Source organism: Lissotriton helveticus, chromosome 1_1, assembly GCF_964261635.1.
Source record: "Lissotriton helveticus chromosome 1_1, aLisHel1.1, whole genome shotgun sequence".
Lineage (NCBI taxonomy): Eukaryota > Metazoa > Chordata > Amphibia > Caudata > Salamandridae > Lissotriton > Lissotriton helveticus.
This window is the reverse complement of record NC_136057.1, coordinates 332600245-332624157: the sequence shown is the minus strand read 5'-3', so window position 1 is coordinate 332624157 and position 23913 is coordinate 332600245. Positions and strand designations below refer to the sequence as shown.

The following is a 23913-nucleotide window of genomic DNA, read 5'->3' as shown; positions in this document are numbered from 1 at the left end:
TCGTGATGCGGATGGTGTTCCTGTGAATGATGGCGATGCCCCCTCCTGTCTGGTTGACGCGGTCTCTCCGGATGATCTTGTAGCCGTCCGGGATGGCGATGGCGATGTCGGGTGCTGAGGAGGCGTTCATCCAGGTTTCCGTGAGGAAGGCGACGTCTGGGGCTGTGGTGTCGAGCAGGTTCCAAAGCTCGACGGCGTGTCTGTGGACGGAGCGGGTGTTGAGCAGGATGCACTTCAGGTGGCTGCTGCTGGAGTTCGGCTTGGTGGGTGCTGGTGCCGTGCAGGTCCGGGTGCAGGAGAACTTGCAGGCCTGGCAGATGAAGGGTCCGTGGGTGCGTCTCGGGGTGGCTCGGTAGCATCCAGGGGTTCGGCCGGCGTTGAGTGCGTTGAGGGTGGTGGCGCCGTACGTCCGGCGGGTGGGCTGGGGTCTGCGGGGGCCAGGGGTCCTGGCACTGGGCGCGGTCCAGGCGCGGACGGGCATAGGCGCGCTTACCTTTGGCGCACCTTCGGCGCTCAATCGGTGCTCCCGCTGCGCGCGTCCGCTGCGCGGTCGCTCTGGGGGCGTCATAAGAGGGGAGCCGGGAGGGAGGGTGTGCGGGGAGGCGGGGATTGCGGTAGCCAATCGGCGTGCGGGGGGGCGGGGTCTCGTAGTGATCCGGCGGGAAAACCTGGGGGCTCGGCGGCGGCCCTGCGGTGGCTGGGGCGGCGCTGGGACGGCCCTGCGGCGGCTGGGGTGGTTCAGCGGCGGTCCTGTGGCGGCTGGGGCCACGTGTAGAACGAGGCACAGGCAGCAGGTAGGAGGAGCAGGCGGGGGGTGTGGGGGCGACCAGGCCACACTTTCATGTGGTTGTGGGATGGTGCAGTAGTACCACCCGTGGGATGGTGCAGTAATACCACCCACTGTTGCGGTTGTGTTGTCGTCTACCACTTTCATGTGGTTGTGGGATGATGTAGTAATACCACCCACCACGGTGTTTGTGGGATGGTGCATTAATACCACCCACCGTGGAGTTCGTGGGTTGATGCAGTAACATCACCTACTTTTAATGTTACGTTTGTGATGATTTGGGGTTTAAGGTGATGTGTTATTAGAAATTGATTCCACCCTTACTATGGGTTTTGGGGAAGAGCACGGTAGAAGCCATATGGTTGGTGTGGAGTGATGTTTCACACTTTCCACCCTTGTTGAAGGGCAGTGTAGATGCCATATGGTTGGTGTGGAGTGGTGTTCCACACTTACTAAATCAAATAAAAAATGACTTTATTCGGTTGTTCAATTTGTAGGAACACCATAAAAGTTCATATCATACATTTTATGCACTTTTCACAAGTTTAAAAAATGTAAAAGGTTTAAAAATATAATTGCTATTGTACAATAAAAAGACAATTTAAGTACAAAATCTCTCTTCATAAAGTTTGAACCATATCATGCAGTTTTTACAATATCTTCTTCAATCCTGTTTCAGGCAAACATATAAGTGTGTCTTTTTTCAAAGATTTAAGCGATGGCGGGTACAAAATTTAAGAAAGCGCACCATCGCTTTTGCTATTTTTTCATCTTCAAGATATTGAAGCGCCAGATAAGCTGGACGACATTGGCGCAGTCCCCAGGTTTTCAATATAGGCAATAACCAGCGCTTTCGTGGTTCTATGTAAAATTTACAGAATAAAATTGTGTGTATAGTCGTTTGTGTTGAGACAGAATCGCAGGGACATGGGATTGAATTTGATGACCAGTCATTTTGAGTGGGAAAAGAGACCATTAAGTGAAACATATTAAATCTAAATCGAGTCAGCAACATTTTTTCAAATTGGGTTAGTCTGTACATCAGGTAAGGTTCAATGGTGAACACAGTCTGAACCAGTAGGCTCTGTTGGACAGATGGTTTCTGGATCTCTTTTAATAGGCATATCTGGCGCAAATGTACTAGACATGCTTTTTTTAACTCCGCCTTAGAGATCTCGGTTAGCGTTAGCGGCTGATGGTAAAACTTTTCGTACCCTAAGTCTATCAATAGAGCTTTAACATATGTTAACCATTTAATCTTTCTACAATGATCAAGTGTCAAAATGTCTTGTATAATTGATCTTGTTAGGTGACATTGTTCAGTTACCCAAATTCGGCGCCACAGCATTACTGGTTGGGTTTTTTATGGTGTCTGTTATATAGTCTATGCTCAGCTCTAGGTGGCAGGCATATGTGGAGGAACTCTTTGGTACACCAAGTAAATATCTTAAAAAAGAGTTTTCTACTTTTTGTAATTCATCCACATTCCTAAGACCCCATATCCCCGCCCCATACGTGGCGGTGCTAACACACTTAGCGTTGTATATTTTCAATAGTACCAGTGATGGTCTCTGGCCTAATTTTTGTGCGAACGATTTTAGCACTGTAGTTGCTCTCAGGAAGGCCAATTTCCTAGCATTAATCGCTGCCTTCCACTTGAATTTCTCGTCTATTACAATCCCCAGGTATGGATATGTTGCAGTTCTGTCTAGTACCTCTCCTTTTACAAACAATCTTCTGGTTTTTGCAGTATTTTTCCCCGCATGCATAGTGTATGTTTTATTTACGTTCAGGGTCAGGTTTAGACTTAGCATGAAGGCACAATATCTATCTAAAGCTTGCTGCAACTCGACAGGAGTTCTTGCTAAGATAACCGCGTCGTCGGCATATAACAAAGCTGGTATCTGCCGCTGGCCAATTGAGGGGAGATCTTTACTACCTTCTAGCATAGCGGCCTCTAGCCCATTTGTGTACAGGGTGAATAGGAAGGGGGCCAGCACACACCCCTGCCTGACTCCCTTTTCCACCCTGAAGCTGTCCGTGAGTTCTCCTTTAGTCCCAAATCTCACTCTTCCTGTTGTTCCGGTGTACAATTCTCGAGGGAAATCGACAATCGGGGGGGTCAACACCCATTTTTAGAATGATTTTCCACAGCCTCGAATGTACTACACAGTCGAATGCTGCAGACAAATCGACGTACACCATGTGGGGAGGGGAGATCTTTACTAACTTCTAGCATAGCGGCCTCTAGCCCATTTGTGTACAGGGTGAATAGGAAGGGGGCCAGCAAACACCCCTGCCTGACTCCCTTTTCCACCCTGAAGCTGTCCGTGAGTTCTCCTTTAGTCCCAAATCTCACTCTTCCTGTTGTTCCGGTGTACAATTCTCGAAGGAAATCGACAATCGGGGGGTCAACACCCATTTTTAGAATGATTTTCCACAGCCTTGAATGTACTACACAGTCGAATGCTGCAAACAAATCGACGTACACCATGTGCAGCATGGACCCCTTGGCCTCCACATATTTTCCAGCCAATAAAGACAGATTTAGTGCTTGATCTTCTGTGCCTAACCCCTCACGGAACCCATATTGTATTTCCGAGATAATGTTCTGACTAGTTGTCCACTCATGGAGACGATCAAGGAGGATCCGGCCTGCCATCTTCCCGAGTGAGTCCAGGAGCGATATTGATCTATAACAAGACGGGCTGTTTCGGTCCCCTTTTTTAAATATGGAGACCAGTATCGACGTTTTCCAAGATTTTATTAAGCCCTCTTCTATGGTAGCATTTAGGACATTAGTCAGTAGCGGGGACCAGAGATCTGCTTCATATTTAAAAATGTCCACTGGGACCCCACCTGGGCCTGGGGCTTTGCCTATTTTTGAGGTTTTTAATGCTCTTTGTACCTCTCCATGTGAAAACTGCAAGGGTATCGGGTAAGATACTTGTATCAGAGAGTCTTTATAGTCCGTATCTCGAATGTTACCTTCGCTAAAAACTTTAGAGAAATAGCTCACCCATTCGCGTTCGCTAATCGCAACGTCGATGGATGGTAGGTCGTCTCTATCTGTTAAAAAAGGGGATCTAATTACTTGCCAGAAAGTTGCACTGTCTTTTAACTCTGAACTTCTGGTAAGACGCTCCCATAGGTCGGTTTTTAATTCCTGTTTTCTGATTTTCAACACTATCGCATATTCTTTTCTTAGTCTAATAACTTCCCCTCTATCTCTCTTTTCCTTACTTAAAGCTTCCTTTAGTTTCGAGTACGCTTTTGTACATGCCGGACTAAACCAGCATTTTTTTGCCTGGCTTTTTTGTTTGTGTGCCCTAGTGAGTTCTTTTTTTATATTTTGTGTAATAACATTGAAATTTTTCAGGACTTCTTTAGAGTTTGTCCTGTGATCAAGGCAAGTTATTATGTTTGTCTGGCTTTGCCTAACTATTTTTTCGGTTGTAGCTACTTTATCAATATTTCCCCATTTTAGTGTGTAACCATTCAAGGATCCTAGTTCGAGCTCTTGTTGATCTAGGATGTTCATAGTGGCATGTTTTTTTTTTTTTTAGATTTTGGTTCGCGTAAGGCGATAGTGTTTGGAAAATGATCGCTTAGCGGATTTTTAATAACCTCAAATAGTTCAATGTTTGGGCCTTTACAGAATGAAATTAATACATAGTCTATCAGGCTCGTTAAACCCCTGCCGTTGAAAGTTGACAGAAAGGCTACTGGGGAGGTCTTTAACTCGCTGGCGAAGCCTAATTCCAATTTTATCATAATCTCGTTCATTTTTTCACTTTCATTCGAATGTGAGAAGTGTGTTATACTATTGCCATCGTCGTCATTAATTCCGCACTTATCAATGGCTTTGCTCCTACATAAATGAAGATTAAAATCTCCTCCCCACACTATTGTGCATGACTTCCTAATGTATTGTATTTGTAGGTCTTGAAGAGCTAGGGAAATTTCGGAAAGAAGGATGATCAAGTCGACTGAATTCAAGTTATTGTAAAAATTTACTATTGCATATACATTTTGTTTAGTGCTCTTTAGGACAATTAGCTGGTAGTTCTCTTCCAGTTTTAGGGGAAGGATGTCTTCACTATGTAGAGTATTTGCAATATAGGTGACTAGACCACCACTATTTCTTCCAGAAGGGGATTTTTTCGCTGGAGAAAAAAATGTCTTGTAGCCCATTATATGTATTGGGTCAATGGCCCATGTTTCCTGAAGACAAATAATTTTGCTCAGATTAACCTGGGTCAGAAAGTTAGGATTTGTCTGTTTAGCAAACAAGCCAGCAATATTCCAGAACGTAAAATGTACTTGTAGGCTAGTCAAATTAGGGCTAGGAGGAGTTATTATCTTTATTGAGTTATCTGTTGACTCAAAGTTAAGAAGGGCTGGCGATGAGATTATCAAATCGTCAGTCCGATGTTGCAGGGAGACTATAGACATGTCTTTGCCGGGGATAGATATAATCATCTTTTCCAGTGTGTCAAAGGTTGGACTTATTGGTATTTCCCCCATTTTTGGTGAGTGTATCTCTACCCCGTTAGACTGGGGATGATGCAGTCAATCATTGAAGTCCAAACTGGACAATACATTTAATCTGTTGTAAGTTGGAATATTATAAGGATTAGCTGATGCCGCAGAAATTTGACGCCATCGAATATCTCTATGCTCATGATGTGGAATTGAAGACAGGTAAGGATGGATTGTCGGTGGTGGATGGATTTGGCTTTGATGCCATTGTACTGGACCAGTCAAATAGGGAAATTTGGAGTTCGGATGAGAAAAGGGAAAGTTGGTTTCAGGTGCCCAGTACTGATCTTGAAGAGGAGTGATAGGATTGGTTAACATGCTCGGGCCGTTTGTAATCAGATGTCTATAAAAATAGCCCAGTGGGAGAAGAGTAGTGTTAAATTCCCACGTAGATGAAGTGGGGCCTTGGCCAATGTTTTTTCGGCCCATTGTGGGTTCTTAAATTTGACCGTTATGCAATCCCCCTCAAACTTTTTCCTCAAAGGGCCTATCGATCCTACTTTCTGTGTATGAATAATTTCTCCTGAACATTCTATTGGGAAGCTGCAGTTAGCTATCAACCAATGTAAGATCTTATTTTTCAATGAAGAGGAGGTTTCATCCTGATCGTATTTTAGTTTCGGGACATTTACCAAAACTAGTTCTTGAGCTCCGCATTCAGGTAGAAGAGTAATGCATGGAGGAATCTGCCTTGAATTGTAAGGTTGTTCATAGCGAGTCTGTGGCCTTTGACAAGCTGGCATCGTGTTACTAGTTGGATTAGATGTTTTTCTTCCACTTTGAGTTGCTGTATGTGTCTTTCCTGTCTGCATGTCAGTGATATGGATGTTCGTACCAGTGCTGGGAGTAGAGCTAATAGTTGGTACAGATTTATTTGTAGCAGTTTCCTTGTTAATGGAGGTAGTAGGTTTAGATTTTGCCACAATATCTGGAACTAAAGTAACTTCCGGTTGGAGGCATGTAGGTTTACTAGTATTTGTTTTCGGGCCTACAGTAATTTTTGGAGCAACGCTAGAAGCGTTTTTATTATAGGCAATTAATTCTTCAAGCTGTTTTTCTATGCGGGCAAGCCTAGATTCGATTGGTGACATGAAAATACTTAAAAGGTCTCCAAATCTTTCGACCAGATGATCGTTAGCTTTGGTTGTATCAGGCTTGTCCTTATGCGCATGGGAGAACCTCTGAGTGTCTAAATTTAATATCTCAGGGAGTTGGTTTGTTCCAGTAGCATTTAAATGCTTAGTTGTGCCTTTCCTACGTTGTCCTTTTGCTGCGTTACCTTTTCTAGCGGCATAGGGGACAGATGTATTTGATTGTTTATTTTGCTTTCGAATGGCACCCTCTTGTCTGGCTCTTAGATTGATCTCACTAGTGCCCTCTACTAACTCTGGTGTGGGTTCTATATTAAGGTCTGGAGTTCTTTCTAGGTCACTGTTACAATCAGAGTCAGTTAAGGGGTTGGATGCCGATAGATTAACCTCGCTAGGTAGAGTGTGAAGGTCAGCTTGTATTTCACAAGTACGACTTGTGTATGAGTTTCTAGAGCTGACTGGGGTTCTTGCTAATTTGATGCTCCCTAGCGAGGAACGTTTGGCAATTTCCAGATCACGTGATACCCTTCGTTCGAGGAGTGAGATGCTAAGATCAATTGCATCGTTGGTCCTTGTTATGAAACTGTTTATCGGTCCAATCACAGAAGCCGCGCCCACAGCTGTCTTGCTTCTGCTGCCTCTAGTAGACATATTATAATGAATGGTGTTGGATCAAACAGATAACCAAGTTCTAATATTGGAACAATGTTATGATAGTATACAAAATAAAGTCACAAAGCCCTACTTGGTGAAGAACAGAACAGAAGATGTTAGAGCTCTACACCCGACCCGACCTCCTCGTCCTCTGAGGGCCTCAGAGGGCCCGCCCTTTGCCCGGGCTTCGCCCGGCGTCCCGCGAGACGGTGCTAATGACGATTTTAAGCGCCTCCTGGCGCTTACAGGTGACGCGGATCACCGCATGGGCTTTTGGGTAATGTAGTCCGCCCCTCGCCGGTCTCCTCTCGGCGGCCCCGCTCTAGATGGAAAAAGAGCAGCCGGGCAGCGGGAGACAGGCGGGCGGGTCCGCGCTAAGTACAGGGGGTCAACAGGAGTCTCGTGGCCAGTGTAATCCTCAGGCAGCAACAAGGGTAAGAAAGGTTCCCCCTCTCAATGGGGCTGATGACGATTTTAAGCACCTCCTGGCGCTTACAGGTGACGCGGATCACCGCAAGGGCTTTTGGGTAATGTAGTCCGCCCATCGCCGGTCTCCTCTCGGCGGCCCCGCTCTAGATGGAAAAAGAGCAGCCGGGCAGCGGGAGACAGGCGGGCGGGTCCGCACTAAGTACAGGGGGTCAACAGGAGTCTCGTGGCCAGTGTAATCCTCAGGCAGAAACAAGGGTAAGAAAGGTTCCCCCTCTCAATGGGGCTGATGACGATTTTAAGCACCTCCTGGCGCTTACAGGTGACACGGATCACCGCAAGGGCTTTTGGGTAATGTAGTCCGCCCCTCGCCGGTCTCCTCTCGGCGGCCCCACTCTAGATGGAAAAAGAGCATCCGGGCAGCGGGAGACAGGCGGGCGGGTCCGTGCTAAGTACAGGGGGTCAACAGGAGTCTCGTGGCCAGTGTAATCCTCAGGCAGCAACAAGGGTAAGAAAGGTTCCCCCTCTCAATGGGGCTGATGATGATTTTAAGCGCCTCCTGGCGCTTACAGGTGACGCGGATCACCGCAAGGGCTTTTGGGTAATGTAGTCCGCCCCTCGCCGGTCTCCTCTCGGCGGCCCCGCTCTAGATGGAAAAAGAGCAGCCGGGCAGCGGGAGACAGGCAAGCGGGTCCGCGCTAAGTACAGGGGGTCAACAGGAGTCTCGTGGCCAGTGTAATCCTCAGGCAGCAACAAGGGTAAGAAAGGTTCACTTACTAAGTTTATTTGTTCCACACTTACTAAGTTTTTTTCTGCAGTGGTCTGGATGGTTCTCTACGGTGCCCTGTGGTCGGTACCCTACATACTATTTTTCTGTTAGCCTGGCCAGCTCGCATTTTGAGGTATCAGGGTTTGCATTGTGTTTTGGGGGTGTTATAGTGTGTGTTTTTGTTTCGTTAGATAGGGAGATGATGTATATGAGTGTGTTCTCATTACTGTTTAGCTGGTTTTCTTTGCATGTATTATGTTATGACCTGTTGTGCACATTTTTATTTATTGTGTTACGACATGTCGTGCGTGAAATGTTTCCACCTTTATTTTCATGCATTCGCATTGATTCTTTGCTATAGTTTATACATGCATGCAATAGTTCTAATGTCTACTTTCAAGAGTTCCAATGTTATTTTGTGTAAAGAAAAGAGATGTGTTATACCTGCTGCTCAGCCAGCGTGACTGTGGTGGTGAAATGTCGGTGTGTGAGGATTCTGTGGAATGTTGGTGAGTGAGAGAGTCAGTTGGAGGATGGGCTGAGCAGCAGGAAGGCTGCTCCTGATGGGGCTCTAGATGATAACATCCATCTTAAATAAACACAAACCTAAAATCTACATGGAGCAGGCGTCATTTATTCAGAACAAAGAACTTCCTTTATCTCTAGAGTGGGGTCTTTTTCCAGACAGAAATACAACTTCAACAATTGAAAAACAAAAGATCCAATTTTTCTAATAAAGAAATAACGTGTTGCCTCACTGTCATGGTATCCTCTTGGCACTTACGAACTTTACTTACACTCCAGTGTCTGAGGAGTGTCTGAAACATTACTGACTGCATTAACTGTGAAAGGGGATAACATCTCAGGGGTTCCATAAATACTGAAGTTCATGAATTCCTCAGCCCTATGAAGCAAGTGCAGTACTTCTCCCTTACTATATTCAACTATTTACTCTCCTTATCCGGTGGCATGTTAGAAGCTGGAGCCATGGTGTGACATGTTCTTTCAGCGGATACAATGATAGAGTAAGAATATCGCTCAACTGGTAAAACAAGTGGGTATTGCTATGAAAGCTTATAGTTTTTCTGACATATGGCAGGAGGTGAGAAAAGTTATACTGTTGGTTCCAGAAGTCCCATTACAGGAGGCAAAAGCAATCTAGAAGCTAAATGGTATGGTAAGGTTTAAAATGTTCTGTTACAGATGTGTAAGAGTTGGGTTAGGAATATTTTGCTTTGCTGCCCATCTGACTAACACCTCATTGAATGTGGCAATATTATCAACTGGTGATATCCTAGATAGAAGCGATTCCATATAGGAGGGAGAATACCTGCTGAATGAGCAGCAGGAAATGACGTGACTTATTTGTTTGTGAACTGTGATGAGTATTAGACAATTAACTGGATTGTCTTGAATGATGTGAGTGAATCCTGGAATGTCTAGAATGATGCCCGATACTCCATAGTATGTGATTTTCTTCTTACGGTTGGTAACTTACTTGGAAGATGCCTTAATAGAGGTGCAGGATGAGGTGAAAGCAGTGATGAAATCACAGTAGGAGGAGGAAGGGGTGGAGTATCTGACACCACAGAGGCCAGTGGCGTACACATAAGTAACATAGGTGCAAGAGAAGTACGGCGTCCAGGTGGGCTTCTTGCAGTTGGAGAAGTAGATGATAGACGTACTATAGGTAAAGATTGACGGGTAAGAGAATCAGCCCTTGAGGAGTAAGGAAAATTATTTTTTGTTCAACATACTTACCCACTCAGGAGAAAAGTGAAGAAACGTTTATGATTTTGATTCCCCCAATATTCCGTTAGACTTTCTCTTTGAACCAAACTTTGTCTTGCTCCCACCGCATTCAGGGGCAGATTTACAAACCCCTTGCGCCACTTTTGCGTCATTTTTAACATGGGAAAAGTAACTCAAAAGTGGCAAAAGGGGCTCGTAAATCTGCCCCTCAGTGTTTAATGTTTTCTCACTGCTGTACCTGTCCTAGACAGTGAGCTATTGCTGTCCTTGACATGGTGGACTTCAATGTAATATGGGAACGTCTTTGTTTTTCCTGATAAGATTTCTTTTAATATCTATCTCTCTGCAGTCTTTAGAGAGAGATGACGAGCAGTAATAGAGTGACTCCCTTTTTCACTCTCTTCTGAACTCCCTGGAGTGGACTGCACACCCACTGCTGGACTTCTTGCAAGTCAAGAAGGCAAATCTTCCTTGTTTCTTAACGTTCTTCTGAACATCTTCCTGCAGTAATTTTCTTGCCATTTCTGTCAAATTATTTTCTACCATAAAAGTGGAAACATGCTTTGAGTCTTAGGAGACAGGAAGTGAAAATTGAAAAGCAGGCTTAGGAAATATTTTGTGACTGAAAAAAATAAAAAAAGCCCTAGCTCAGAGCTCCTGCATCCTGTTGCCAGGACATGGAAAATGAAGTAAATTAAATGCAATTCACTGGGCTTGATGGGATACTGGTGGAACGTGCTTTCTTGGAGCAGCAGTATCATGTTCCAGACATTTTGGGTTTGAAGGCTATATGTCTATACTGCCCTGCTTTCCTTTCTGTTTGTTTTTTAAAAAGGTTTGTGAAATAGTTTTTCCTATCACAATTGCTGTTTAGAGATATGCTTTAATTAATAATTTGCTTCTTATTACAGCATATAAAATGTAATTCGTCCAATGTGGCCAACAAATAGGCCTACAAAAACAAACACGCTTTCTTTCAAAATGTGATCTTTCTGTTGAAAAGCCTTATGTACACATGTATACACATAATATATATTTGAAGTGCTCCAGGATCCTGCGGGTGTGTGCAACTAAATGCCTATGACTATTAATGAAGATCCCTTGAAGGAGAACATATATAAAACTCTGTAAAATAAATAAAAATAAACAATGAATTGCCACATTAAATCTGTGTTAATCGCTTCCCTCCTGTTATATAGTCATCATACTTTCCAAGGAAAAGGTCCAAACAAAAGCAAGTAAATACATATTTCGAAAGACTACTTCGCGAGCTCAATTTCTGAATCAAATAGAGTATTCCTGAAGTTATCAGATGACCTCTGCTTAGTGCAAAAACGAAATAAGCAATTATTTAGTTTACAGATTCTTGTATTAACTTTAAATAACCTCATTTAAACCACATCAGGGAATAGCCAAAGTAACATGAATGGTGACGTACCCTGAACCTCTGAAACCGGTCCCAGATGCTTGTTTCCGGTACTGGGAGGACCTGGCCTGGCAGTTCGGTTTGGACTGTTTCCATGAGGCACAGGGTCAAGACTGATTTGCATATTGCAGGGTCCAAACTGGGGTGGCGTAGTGGGCAAACGAACAATGGATTTAACCCAGATCGTATGACTGGGGGAGAATATTTCCATTGTCAGCATTCGGTCCATCAATTGTTTGCTGTATCACTTTTCACCCTAAGTGAGATGGGTATGCCCAGACATGGGTCCCTTGCTCACTGTGCCACTGAATTCAAGCTAGTCTGGCTGAAGAAGGGTGAATTCGTCAGAACAACTACTCTTTTTTTTCAAAATTAATTCAGCCTGTCTTTTCGCAACTTGACTAACTGTCTCTTATTCCACCAACCTCTACCGTTGAGGAAAACAGCCCCTTTACTAACCTTACAAACTTGAATCGGGTCATAAAAATGAGACTCACCTTTCTTAACCTTAAAAGGTTTTCTGCATAACACCCAATCACCAACCGAAATATCAACATCATACACCGACCTTTTACCGTCAAAATGCTTTTTCATCAGAGCCTGACTACGCCTCACCTTCTCCAACACATCAGAAGCCTGCACTTTCACCCCATTCTTACCGAAGAGAAGGCATGTTAAACATTCCTAAAGACACCAGACCACTACAACAGGTGTCTTTAGGAATGTTTAACATGCCTTCTCTTTTGGAATGCTTTGTTTGGAATGCTATGATGTTCTCGGAGCGTGTGTTCCCGGGGATTCAATCAGCTGTTGGTGATCGAGATTCGAGGGAACACACTGCTCCGCTCTGTGGCTTAAGAAACCTGTATTTTAAATAAAGAAGAATTCTCAAATCTACCTACAACTTTGTGGAGACTCTTCTTATAATATTTGGCGACACTGGGATTTTCTCCAGCCACCTGCAAGTTTCTTGCTGGAACCCACTGATGGTCACTCGTCATCCTCTTAGTGGAAATCATTGGAGCTAACTTTTTGCTGGAACCGGACTTCATTCGACCTTTAATAAGACTGGTAGGAGCAAGTATTGCCTCTTTATTGAAGTCTTTATCTTCTGGGTTGTTATCGGCTCGAGCGGCGGCTCGCGCTGAGTCTAACGGCCGTGAGCAGTGTTTCCTTGACGTCACAGTATCGCATGTACGCAAAGGACCCTGGGAAGGGTCCAGGTAAGCGTCTCACGCTGTTTACGTGACGGAGCGGCCATTTTGTATTGGGAAAGGGACTACAGTTTCTTTATCTACGCGCTGCGTAGCAAACACAGATTCCTTCAAGATTGAATGTCCGATGGCTTCACAGCTCGTCTTCGATGTATCACGGTGATACACACACCTGCTTTGGGCAAACTGGAGCTACAGCTCGGAGTTTTTGACTCTATTCATTTGCTTTGAGTTAGTTTATAATTATATTATATATTTTTTTCTTCTTGGATTCTTCGTGCAACCATTATAAGCCTGGTTTAGCTTGAATCAATAACAAGATACTGGGAATCTCAAAGTTTGAATTCGCCTCCAAGACGACGTTAAAATCCAGTTTATATCATCTTTCATTTTGTTTGCTATTTTTGAGCAGTTTGAATATGGCTTCAAACCAACAGCAAATTAGTCAACTTACACAACCTCCTCCATTTTTAGCTAAACCGGGTAAGCCAAATCTTATTTGGTCTGAGTGGTTTGGACTTTTCGAAAACCATATTGTGTCTATAGATGCAACAGAATATTCTTCAGAAAGGAAATATGCCCTTCTTTTTGGCAGTTTGGGTTTAGCTGCTCAGTGTATTTTTCAAAGTTTACCTCCTATTCCTCTTCCAGCTACTCAGTCTGAGTCTGGGGATAGACGTTGGAATGTCTATTTGGAGGCTTTAGAGAGACTTAAAAAACAGTTTTCAGAATCACCTAACATTATGTTGGAGCGACATAAGTTTTATAAACGTAAACAAAAAGAAGAGGAGAAAGTGGAGGAATATATTTCTGCATTGAGAGTACTTGCTATAACTTGTGAATTTGGTCCAACAGTTGATGATATGATCAGGGACCAATTTGTTTTTAATTGTTCTTCACATAAAATACAAGAAAGGATTTTAAGTTGTAAAAATCCTCCTCTTTCGGGAGTAGTTGATTTGGCTCTGGGTATCGAAAGGTCCTCTATTTCTACTAAAGCTTTGCAAGCCTGCGCTGCTAAAGTTAATATAGTTTATCAGCAAGAAGATTTCGCTGATGAGGGGGTCCTGGCTATAGGTGGAAAGGTCAGCGAAAAGAAACATCCTACTTCATCAATGTCTCTTCAAAGAAAGCCTCAAATGTATTGCTTCAGATGTGGATCAAAATTTCACATTGGTAACTTTTCTAACTGTCCCGCTTTGAACAAGCGTTGTTCAAATTGCAAAAGGTTTGGCCATTTCCAAAAGTTCTGTAAGGCGCAAAAGAGAGTTGTTCAAATTAGCAATGTGAACAACAATGTTGAGTCCTGTTCAGAAGATTTTGATAATTTGCTGCTTACGCTGGATCATAAGGAGGATCTTTTGGAGATAAAGGGTTCTTTTTGTGAAGCATTGATTGATGGAATCCAGACAACAGTGATGGGAGACTCAGGTTCTCCAATAACAATTTTACGTGACTCTTATTTTTATGACAATTGGGGAAATGATGTTCACTTAGCGCCCCCTGATATTAACCCAAAGGCGTTTGGAGAAAAGGACATTGACATGTTGGGGTTCTTTTTGTCAAAGGGTGAAATTCTTGAACGGTGTATTATGACAAAAGTGTATGTTGCAATTAAAGGGAAAAATATTGTGGGGTGGAAGGACCTCGCAAAAATGGGATTGTATTTGGTTCCAGGTAATGAGAATCCCATTAAGGTGAGGAGTTTGGAAGTCATGAGTGTGGGAAGTTCTGAAATTGACTGTAAGCACTTGCTTCAAGATTTTAAGGAAGTTTTTAAAGATCAAGTAGGGTGCATAAAGAATTTTAGTCATAGAATCAGACTGGTTCCTGACGCTCAGCCGGTCATGCATAAAGTACGTCCTGTTCCATTGAGTGCTAGGGAGGAGTTGAAGAAAATGTTAAATGACCTTTGTGTTCCAAAAATTATCCAACCTACCGAGTCTTCTCAATGGGTCGCCCCGATTGTCGTGGCGAGGAAAAAAACTGGGGAGATTAGGCTCTGCGCGGATTTGAGGGGGTTGAATAAAAATATTCTGGTGGATTGCCATCCCCTTCCTAAGATCCACGAACTCTTGGCCAATTTGGGGGGGGCTAGGTGGTTCTCCCTTATTGATTTAAAGTCTGCCTACCATCAGATTCCTTTGAGTGAGGAGTCTCAGGAACTTACTACGTTTGTTACGCCTTTTGGTGCGTTTAAGTTCCTGAGACTCCCTTTTGGACTGGCCTCGGCAGCAAGTATTTTTCCGAAGTTAATGGACTCTATGTTCAAGGGAATGGTCGGGGTTCAAGCTTACTTGGACGATATTCTGATTTTTACAAAAAACCGTGATGAGCATTTAGCACTTTTAAAAAGAGTCCTGAGCACGTTGGAGGGCAATGGTATGACGATCAGGGCTGACAAATGTAAGTTCGGTGTGAATGAACTTGATTACTTGGGGCATACAATTTCTGACAAAGGCATTAGCCCAAAGTTTTCAGTTATTAGAGCTCTAAAAGATGCTAAGCCTCCTACTGATAAAGATACTTTGCGCTCTTTCCTTGGGCTAGCTGAGTACTATGCTAGGTTTGTGTGCAATTATGCTGAGATAGTTGAACCTCTTCGCTGTCTACTTAAAAAGGGTCAAGAATTTATCTGGTCTGAGGATTTGAACAATGTTTTTGACAGAGTAAAGGATCTAGTCATTTCTGCGAAGGCACTACATGCTTTCCGTGATGATTGTCCTTCAATGATCACTGTTGATGCTAGTTTCAATGGGCTAGGGGCAGTTCTTAGTTAAAATGTAAATGGTCATGAGCAAACGGTGGCTTTCGCATCAAGAGCTCTTAAGCCTTTTGAAAGAAATTACAGCACGATAGAACGGGAGACGCTAGCCTGTGTGTGGGCGGTGCAGAAATTTAAAATGTATATCTGGGGAAGGAAATTTCAGATTTTGACTGATCATAAACCTCTGTCTTTCATTTTTAACAAAGTCTCAAATTCCAATTCTATGTCCGCTAGGTTGACAAGATTGGTTTCAAAGCTGCAGGAGTTCAATTTTGGTATAAAGCATATTCAGGGCAGTAAGAATTTTCGTGCAGATTGTCTGTCCAGAATGCTGATGGATAGAGATGATGAGGAGAATTTTGAGGAGGATGATGTTGAATGTGTGGCGATGTTGGACGCAGTGGAAGGTTGTGGTGCCCTTATTTCTGAAGAAGATTGGAGTAAAGCTTCTCTGGATGATTTAGTTCTAACTAAAGTTTTGAACTGCTGTAAAGATGGTTGGCCTGATGTGAGAAATCTTTCTGGGGACTTAAAGAATTTTGCTTTGGTTGCGGATGAACTTTCCTTAAAGGATAATGTTGTTCTCAGAGGAGATAAATTTGTGCCCCCGTCTAAATTGAGGGATGTAGTCATTAAGATGGGTCATGAAGGCCATCTTGGGGTTACCAAAACTTGTATGAAAATTAGACAGCATTATTGGTGGCCGGGGTTGGAAGCTCAAGTTAGAGGACTTATTGATGGTTGTGAAGAATGCTTGCTTTCTGATAAGCACTGGAAGATTCCGAAGTTGTCTCTTCATCCTACTGAGTTTCCTGAGCAAGCTTGGGTTAAGGTGGGTCTGGATTTTTCCGGTCCATATTTAATTCTTGCGGAGGCGTGTAGGTATTTGATTCTGGCTATTGACTATCATTCCAAATGGATGTATTATAAGTTCGTGGACGCGCCTAATACTGGGAATACAATCTTGTTTTAAAAAAAATTGTTTTTGGTTGAAGGGGCTCCTAGGTGTTTAGTCACTGATAACGGGACTCATTTTGTTTCGGAACGAATGTGTTCGTTTTTGATGTTAAACATCTGAAAGTTGCTAAGTACTCTTCCGCATCTAATGGTTTGGTGGAGCGTGGTAATAAGATTCTTAAAGAAGGGATTCAGATGGCTGTGGCGTCTGGTTTGGATGTCAGTTCATTTTTGGAAGAGAAAGTATGGAGTTACAATGTGTCTCCACATTGCACCACTGGGGTAACTCCCTTTGAGTTACTTAGGGGAAGAAAATTTAATTCCTTACTTCTTCCTTCTTGGTTGGTCGGTAAGAATGGGGTGAAAGTGCAGGCTTCTGATGTGTTGGAGAAGGTGAGGCGTAGTCAGGCTCTGATGAAAAAGCATTTTGACGGTAAAAGGTCAGTGGATGATGTTGATATTTCGGTTGGTGATTGGGTGTTATGCAGAAAACCCTTTAACGTTAAGAAAGGTGAGTCTCATTTTTATGACCCGATTCAAGTTTGTAAGGTTAGTAAAGGGGCTGTTTTCCTCAACGGTAGAGGTTGGTGGAATAAGAGACAGTTAGTCAAGTTGCGAAAAGACCAGGCTGAATTAATTTTGAAAAAAAAGAAGAGTAGTTGTTCTGACGAATTGGAATGGACTTTTTGGTTGCAGGATCATGGTGGGAGTAATGTTGTTGCTGCTCCTGCTTCCAGTATTAATGGCAGTGCTTTTGTTGTTCCTTCTTCTAATACCGCTGTTCCTGTGGTAAGGAATGTCGTGGGGGACAGGTCTGTTAGAAGTGGGCGCACTATTAGATTACCAGCTAGGTTTGGGGATTTTGTGACTTATTGAACTTTATTTGTTGCTTTCAGCTTTTGTATTGTTTTTTTTTTTATATAAAGGGGGAGGTGTTGTAGTGGTCTGGTGTCTTTTGGAATGTTTAACATGCCTTCTCTTTTGGAATGCTTTGTTTGGAATGCTATGATGTTCTCGGAGCGTGTGTTCCCGGGGATTCGATCAACTGTTGTTGATCGAGATTCAAGGGAACACACTGCTGCGCTCTGTGGCTTAAGAAACCTGTATTTTAAATAAAGAAGAATTCTCAAATCTACCTACAACTTCGTGGAGACTCTTCTTATAATAGTGACATACCCTGAAACCGGTCCCAGGATGCTTGTTTCTCGTCCAGGGAGGACCTGGCCTGGCGGTTTGGTTTGGACTGTTCCCATGAGTCACAGGGTCAAGACTGATTTGTATATGGCTGGGTCCAAACTGGGATGGGGTAGTGGACAAAAGAACGATGGATTTAACCCAGATCTTATGACTAGGAGAGAATGTTTGCATTGTCTGCATTCTGTCCGTCAGTTGTTTGCTGTAACACAAAGTAACATGAACGGCAGTGCACTATCCTGCCACAATAAGACTACGAATATCAATAGTGGATTGTGTGGGTTCCTGAAATTAATGCATTACCATTTCTCTGAAAGATGTTTTCACTTTACCTTTTTCTGCAGGTTCTTCGGGGCTACACTAAAGTCCTCAACAGCAGGAGTGTTCTTCTGAGGAACATACGTGTTCAGATTCCTTGATGGTTCCACCGCATATTTAAGTGGTTTCTAGTTAAAGAAAACAAAGGCATGGTTCTGTGTAATAATGCAGTAAATGGCTTGACTTTACAAAAAGAGGTATATTGTGCAAAGAGTCCAGGTATTCCCTTATGAGTGGACAAGGTCTTGCTCTAGCAAATCCAAGGTGCTCTGCTAGGGGAGTAGTGTGGTCGAGCAGTTTTAGGCTTATCAGAGAGGAGTGTTAGACATCTGCAACAAATGATGCACACGACTAAATAAGGAGATCCACACCAATTTATAAAAATAACACATATCGTTCTATATGTTTAGGCACCAGGATCAATACAATCTGTTAAGCACATTTTGCAAGAGAAATATTTTACATATTAAAAAGTCAGCAATGCATTTTTCAGAAGCTGCAATGTTATCCGATGGGAGTAAAAACAGGTATGCATTCAAGTACACTACAGTGACATACAAGACCAAACTCCTGGACTTAAGTTGAGTATGGGTCAAGGTCCAAGGCAGCATCAGCAGGTCAAATCAAATTAAATCAAATAAAAATCTATTGGTTCAGCTTAAAAAAAGCCCTACAATAATAAAATGTGAAAAACTGAATAAAGATTAGCAAAACCCCGGCTGGTGGAATCGCTATGGTTCATTCCCCTGACTATACAAGAAACTGTAAGTTAAAAGAACACTTCCCGGCACAGGACATATGTAAGTTGGAACAGGGAAGCGACTGTCACCCAAGGTGATATAATTATAAAATAAATCTTAAATGACTAGGTAATCAATACTAATATATACTTTCATAGGCCATAAAAATAGTATAATTATTTTTTAAGTTAATTATAAAATCCTTGTAACCACATTAAGGGGCCGATTATGATCGCAGACGGACTTGAGTCCGTCCGCGACCCCTGAGGAGGAGGGAACGTCCGCAAGGGCTGCGGCGTTCCCTCCGAGCAGATTAGGATGTGACCGCCAGGGTGGTCACATCCTCTATCTTTAACATTGCGGCGGGTGCAGCTTCAAGCTGCACCCGCCGCAAGGTTAAAAATGCATGCACAAAGCGGCAGGCACCGCGCAGTGCCTGCTGCTTTGTGCATGCAAATGCAGAGGGGTAACATAGATACCCCCCATGTGCACCCCCTAACCCCCTTCACCCAGGGGGCCCGTAACGGGCCCCCGAAGTGAAAGTCTGTATGCTTTTCCACGGCGTAAAAGCCGCAGCGGAAAAGCATGTCATTCACACCATCCTAATATGGCTGGCGGTGTCTAATAGACACCGCCAGCTATGTTAAAGCTTTTCCGCCGCGGTCGGAAGGCGACCGTGGAGGAAAAGCAGCGGACGGAATTCCAGACCCACCAGCCATCCTAATATGGCGGTGGGTCTTTGGAGGCTCCCCAGCGAATTTTCCGCATCCTCCGGGCCGGCGGTGGCTTCCGCCGGCCCGGAGGATGCGGAAAAACCGCAATCATAATCGGCCCCTAAATGAGGGTTAAGAAAGAAAGGGGCTGTCTTGAGTAGTAACAGTTGGGGAAGGCGCACATGCGATTGTCAAAGGCCAACTAAAGGCTACTGGCCTTATAGGCTTGTAAATACAGCAGCCACAATGTGCACCTAGGCACAAACCGAGTTAATTAAAAAAGTCTTATAGGACCATATAACATACAAGATAAAGTGCTACGTGCAGCTGCCAACGTTATCTGGATATAAAATGACTGCTAATAGGTATTTCCTGAAGATAATGTGGATAAATATAGGGATATGTAGCAAATTAGCTAAAAAAAAAGAAGAATCTTTGGAACCTCATAAGAGAGTTTAGGAGGGCAATAGCCAAATAGGAAATCCAGATTGCAATTGGATAACAAAATTGCAGCATTCGGTTTCCGGCATAGGAAGCCAACCAGCTATTGGTTATACACTAAAGTGCAGCCACGCAATGTACGAAAGTAATTGATTAATCCTACATATATATGCAACAAGTGTCATAAAATAATATATACGATTGGCGAAACAAAACATTCCCATCCAGCAATCTGCAGATGTAAATTAGGTCAATAGCAACAGCTTATGGAAGTTGATCCAAAATGTCCAACTCATGCTCTGAACATACATTTTTTAAAATGTTGGTGCTCCATGATCACAATTTTAGGAAGTGGCGCTTTCCTTTGCCTGTGTTATAGCCGTTGGTCTACTTTTCCAAGTGATGTATATGTGTGAAGCTAAAGCCTGGTAGATCTACGGTTGGCCAGTTCTATAGACTAATAGGAGAGCATCTTTACAGCTCCTTGTTCTATATTTTAGAAACAAGAGATGAAGGCAAGTTCTACGAAGCGCCAGAGAGTTTTTACAGACTAACTAAAAGCGCATCACAGTTTCTTAGCCACCCAGTGAGCAATCAAAAGTTCCATCTCTTTTACCATGGCCTTTGGATCAGTATTAAGCATACGAGTAGACATGCAAGGGGCAAGGGGCATAGCCTGAAGCTGGGAAAAAGAGCCCTTTTTTTAGATGGAAAAATTGGGTCACTCTAAGGTCCTCATTGAGCTTCGGCCTTTAGAACTAGATATTTAGATAACAATACACAACTTGTGTCTGCTAATGTTTGCCACATAAAGTCTCACTATTTCATTTTTACACATGGCAGTGTTTATTTGGTTATATTTTCTAAATGAGACCACAGGTCTGAGCAACTGTTAGACCTGGCCCTTTTGACCGGATTATCCCCAAACTTTTTGCCTTTTGCCTCCTATTTTTCTGACCATGTTTTTGTTGGCTATAGGATTCGGGGCACTTACCACTGCTGATCAGTGTTAAAGGGCATATGCCCTCTGTATAAATTGTGACAATGAATGGTTATCCATGATTGGCATATTTGATTTACTGGTAAGTCCCTAATAGAGTGCACAGTGTGTTCCAGGGCATGTAAATCAAATGGAATTTGTGGGCTTGCAGCACTGGTTGTGCCACCCACATAAGTAGCCCAGTAAATGTGTCTCAGACCTACCACTGCAGTATCTGCGGGTGCAGTTGTGAACTGCCATGTTGTCCTGGCAAGTGCACCCACTTGCCAGGTCTAAACCTTCCCTTGCCTTACATGTAAGGCACCCCTAAGGTAGACCCAAGGTACCCTGATGGGCAGGGTGCAGTGTGTGTGAAAGGTAGGACATGTACTAATGTGTGTGACATGTCCTGATAGTGAAATACTGTGTATTTAAAATTTTTACTATTGAAAGGCTATTTGTCCCATAGACTTATCATTGGGGTTGCACAGTACCATTTTTACATGTGTAACTTGCAATAGGGACAAGATAGGAAAATGAAGTTTAGACTCTCTGACCTAAGAATGTATTAATGCACCTTTTGGTATAGGTATTTTTTAAATCCTGTGTTTGAAAATCCACTTTTATAAAGTGGGCATTTTCTTACTTTATTATTCTGTGTCCCTTTGGCTGTTTGTGTATTCAGCGTTTGGTGTGTGAGTGACAGGAGCTGAGATGTGCATTCACACTCTAGACAGTCAAAGGGGGTTGAGGTATGCCCAGCCTTGCCTGGGTGACTCATCGCAGGGCTGGATAGACCTTGTCTCCATTTAGAGTACTGGGAGGAGTTTCGTTTGCACCTGAATTGGCTGTGTCTCCTTTTTCAAAATACAGTGTCCAGCCCCTGGGGTCATGCTGCACCAGGGAGGACAGGACTGGTTTGGACTGGGTTCAGAGACCCTTGCCACAAGGAGAACAAAGACATTTTGTGGTATAAGTATTAAACCTAAAACCCCAGGTCTTTAGATTACTTCAAGAAACAAGAGGACCCTGCCAAGAAAAAGAGCTGAAGAGCTGTAAGGAGTACTGTCCCTTTGCTGTGTGAGTTTGGCATGCAGTTTCTGCTTCTGTCCATGGTGGAGGAAAAGGACTGACTCTTTTTGCCCTGTTGTGGTATCCTGCTTGTGAATAATCTCCAAAGGCTTGTGTGTGATGCCCTCCTGGTGAACGTCTCATGGAGACAAAAGACCTACAGAAAGATACTGGCTATATTCAACCTGCCTGGAGCAGGAGAAAGGACTCGACTATTCTTTTAGAAAGTGGTCAAATAGAGCCTGGTGAACGCTGGGTACTTCCTCCCTTGTGCTGTGGAGGTGTTTGTGTATTTATTGGGGAATTACCGGGCACTGTATCTGCTGAAAAAAAAGCACCCGGGCTTGTCTGGCTGGAAATCATCTCTCCGCTCCCTTGATTGCACCACAGGAAGGCCAGGTGTTGCTGAGCAACTGGCGAAGTGAGTGCAGTCCTGCCCGATTCCCTGGAGCATTAGGCTGCGCTGTTCAGGAGGCAAGAGGAAGGCCGGCTTCTTGGCAGAGGAGAAGACTCACAGCCGTTGCCAGGGAACCAACTCAGCCAACTGGAGTTCCTGACGTAACTGCCAGGAAGCTGACCTGGACCACAGCATGGCGCGGAGACACAGAGAGGGATGGCGCAGGCTCATTACGCAAAGCAGGCTGCCCCCATCTGCCGGAAGCTCATGCCTGTCATCAGGCAAAGTGGGAGCTTGCTTCACAGCCGCTCCGCATAGACATGGGCGGCTGCCTTGAATACTTGGTCGCAAGGGAAGACTGAGTGAGGTCTTCCTGCATTGTCCATTATTTGGTGTTCTTCCCCTTCGGCCGCTGGAAGCACCTGGGGGGGGCGAGCACCTAGGTGTCTTGGTGGGTGCTAGTGGCCAGTTGTTGTTGCAGGATGGGTTAAGACCTCAACGGAGGTCCAGATCCTGTTTTGCAGAATTACCGTAAAACCCATTGTAGATGCACAGGTGTTCCTGTGGCCTATGGGCTAATATTGTATTACTTGCATTCCGTGGTGATATTTTGGAGCGATCTATGTGGTTGTCTCCCCTACCTAATGGGCACATTCATGTCCTGATGTTGAGGGGTATGGCGTTTTCTGCCTGGCAGTGGCAGGGTAATGGATATTAGCACAAGGTAAACAGATGTGGTACAGTAGAATCTGTTTATGGCATGTGCAACATATTAGTGGTTGCTGTATTGCACTAAATGTGATATGAATACAATTGCCTTATGGCAGAGTGATCTAGATGGTCTGCATGTATTGTGTCACATGGCTAGTGGCACAGTATGTATGTGAATGGTGGCCTATGTGTTTTACCTACTACCAAGGAATTTATGTTCTACGTGGCATCATGACAAGTGCCTAGTGGCACAGTGATTTATATAACTCTGTGGTCTAATGTGTTTTTAAGTACAATACAAAGGATATTTTTAACATAACCTTGTGTGGAGTCTCTCTATTTGTAGTATGCCTAGTGTGTCACTGGTGTGTGTTTGTGTTGTGCAAACGCTTTGCACATTGCCTTTGGGATAAGCCTTACTGCTCTGCCAAGCTACCAAGGGGGTAATCAGGGGTTATATTTGGTGTATAACTCCCTTACCCTTACTAGAGTGGTGGTTTCTGCCTGGCTTAGGTGTATGACCTAGCCAACCAGAAACCCCATTTCTACCAACAACTAATTGCCTTTAAATGTACTCTATATGTCTGAACCATAACAGTTTTTTACAAATCATCAGACCAGAAAGTCACGACCAGCGCCAATAGGGCAGCTAGATGCAGAGGGGCAAAATAGCATTGGGTGCCTAATGTTAGTCAATGAGGCTCGGTCTGGAGAAAAACAGGCTGTAGGTTTGGATTGGGAGGCCAGTCAAGCTTAACCAACAAGAGGATTCAAGTCTTGCGATGATAGAGGATGTAGAGATACCAGTGGTCCTGTTCTCCCTGGGCCAGTAAGGCCAGGTGTAGAGGGTCTTTGAAGTGACGAGTTTCTACATACGGGAGCACTTGCGGTTGAGGGGGCCTATACACAGAGGCTGCAGGTGGCACCAGGGACATCGTGAGGGGCAAAACCAAAGTGTACTTTG

General features: G+C 43.8%; 1 protein-coding gene across 14 annotated transcripts in view; it reads right to left on the bottom strand.

Moving 5' to 3' along the window:
• The window catches only part of LOC144804990 (V-type proton ATPase 116 kDa subunit a 4-like), a 6844636-nt gene that overhangs the window by 2761345 nt on the left and 4059378 nt on the right, over positions 1-23913 (bottom strand). For all 14 annotated transcript variants that reach the window (XM_078671938.1, XM_078672103.1, XM_078672267.1 and 11 more), the window contains one exon: positions 17912-18025. In XM_078671938.1, the coding sequence (XP_078528064.1) occupies positions 17912-18025 (114 nt within the window). The remainder of the gene's footprint in view (positions 1-17911; positions 18026-23913) is intronic.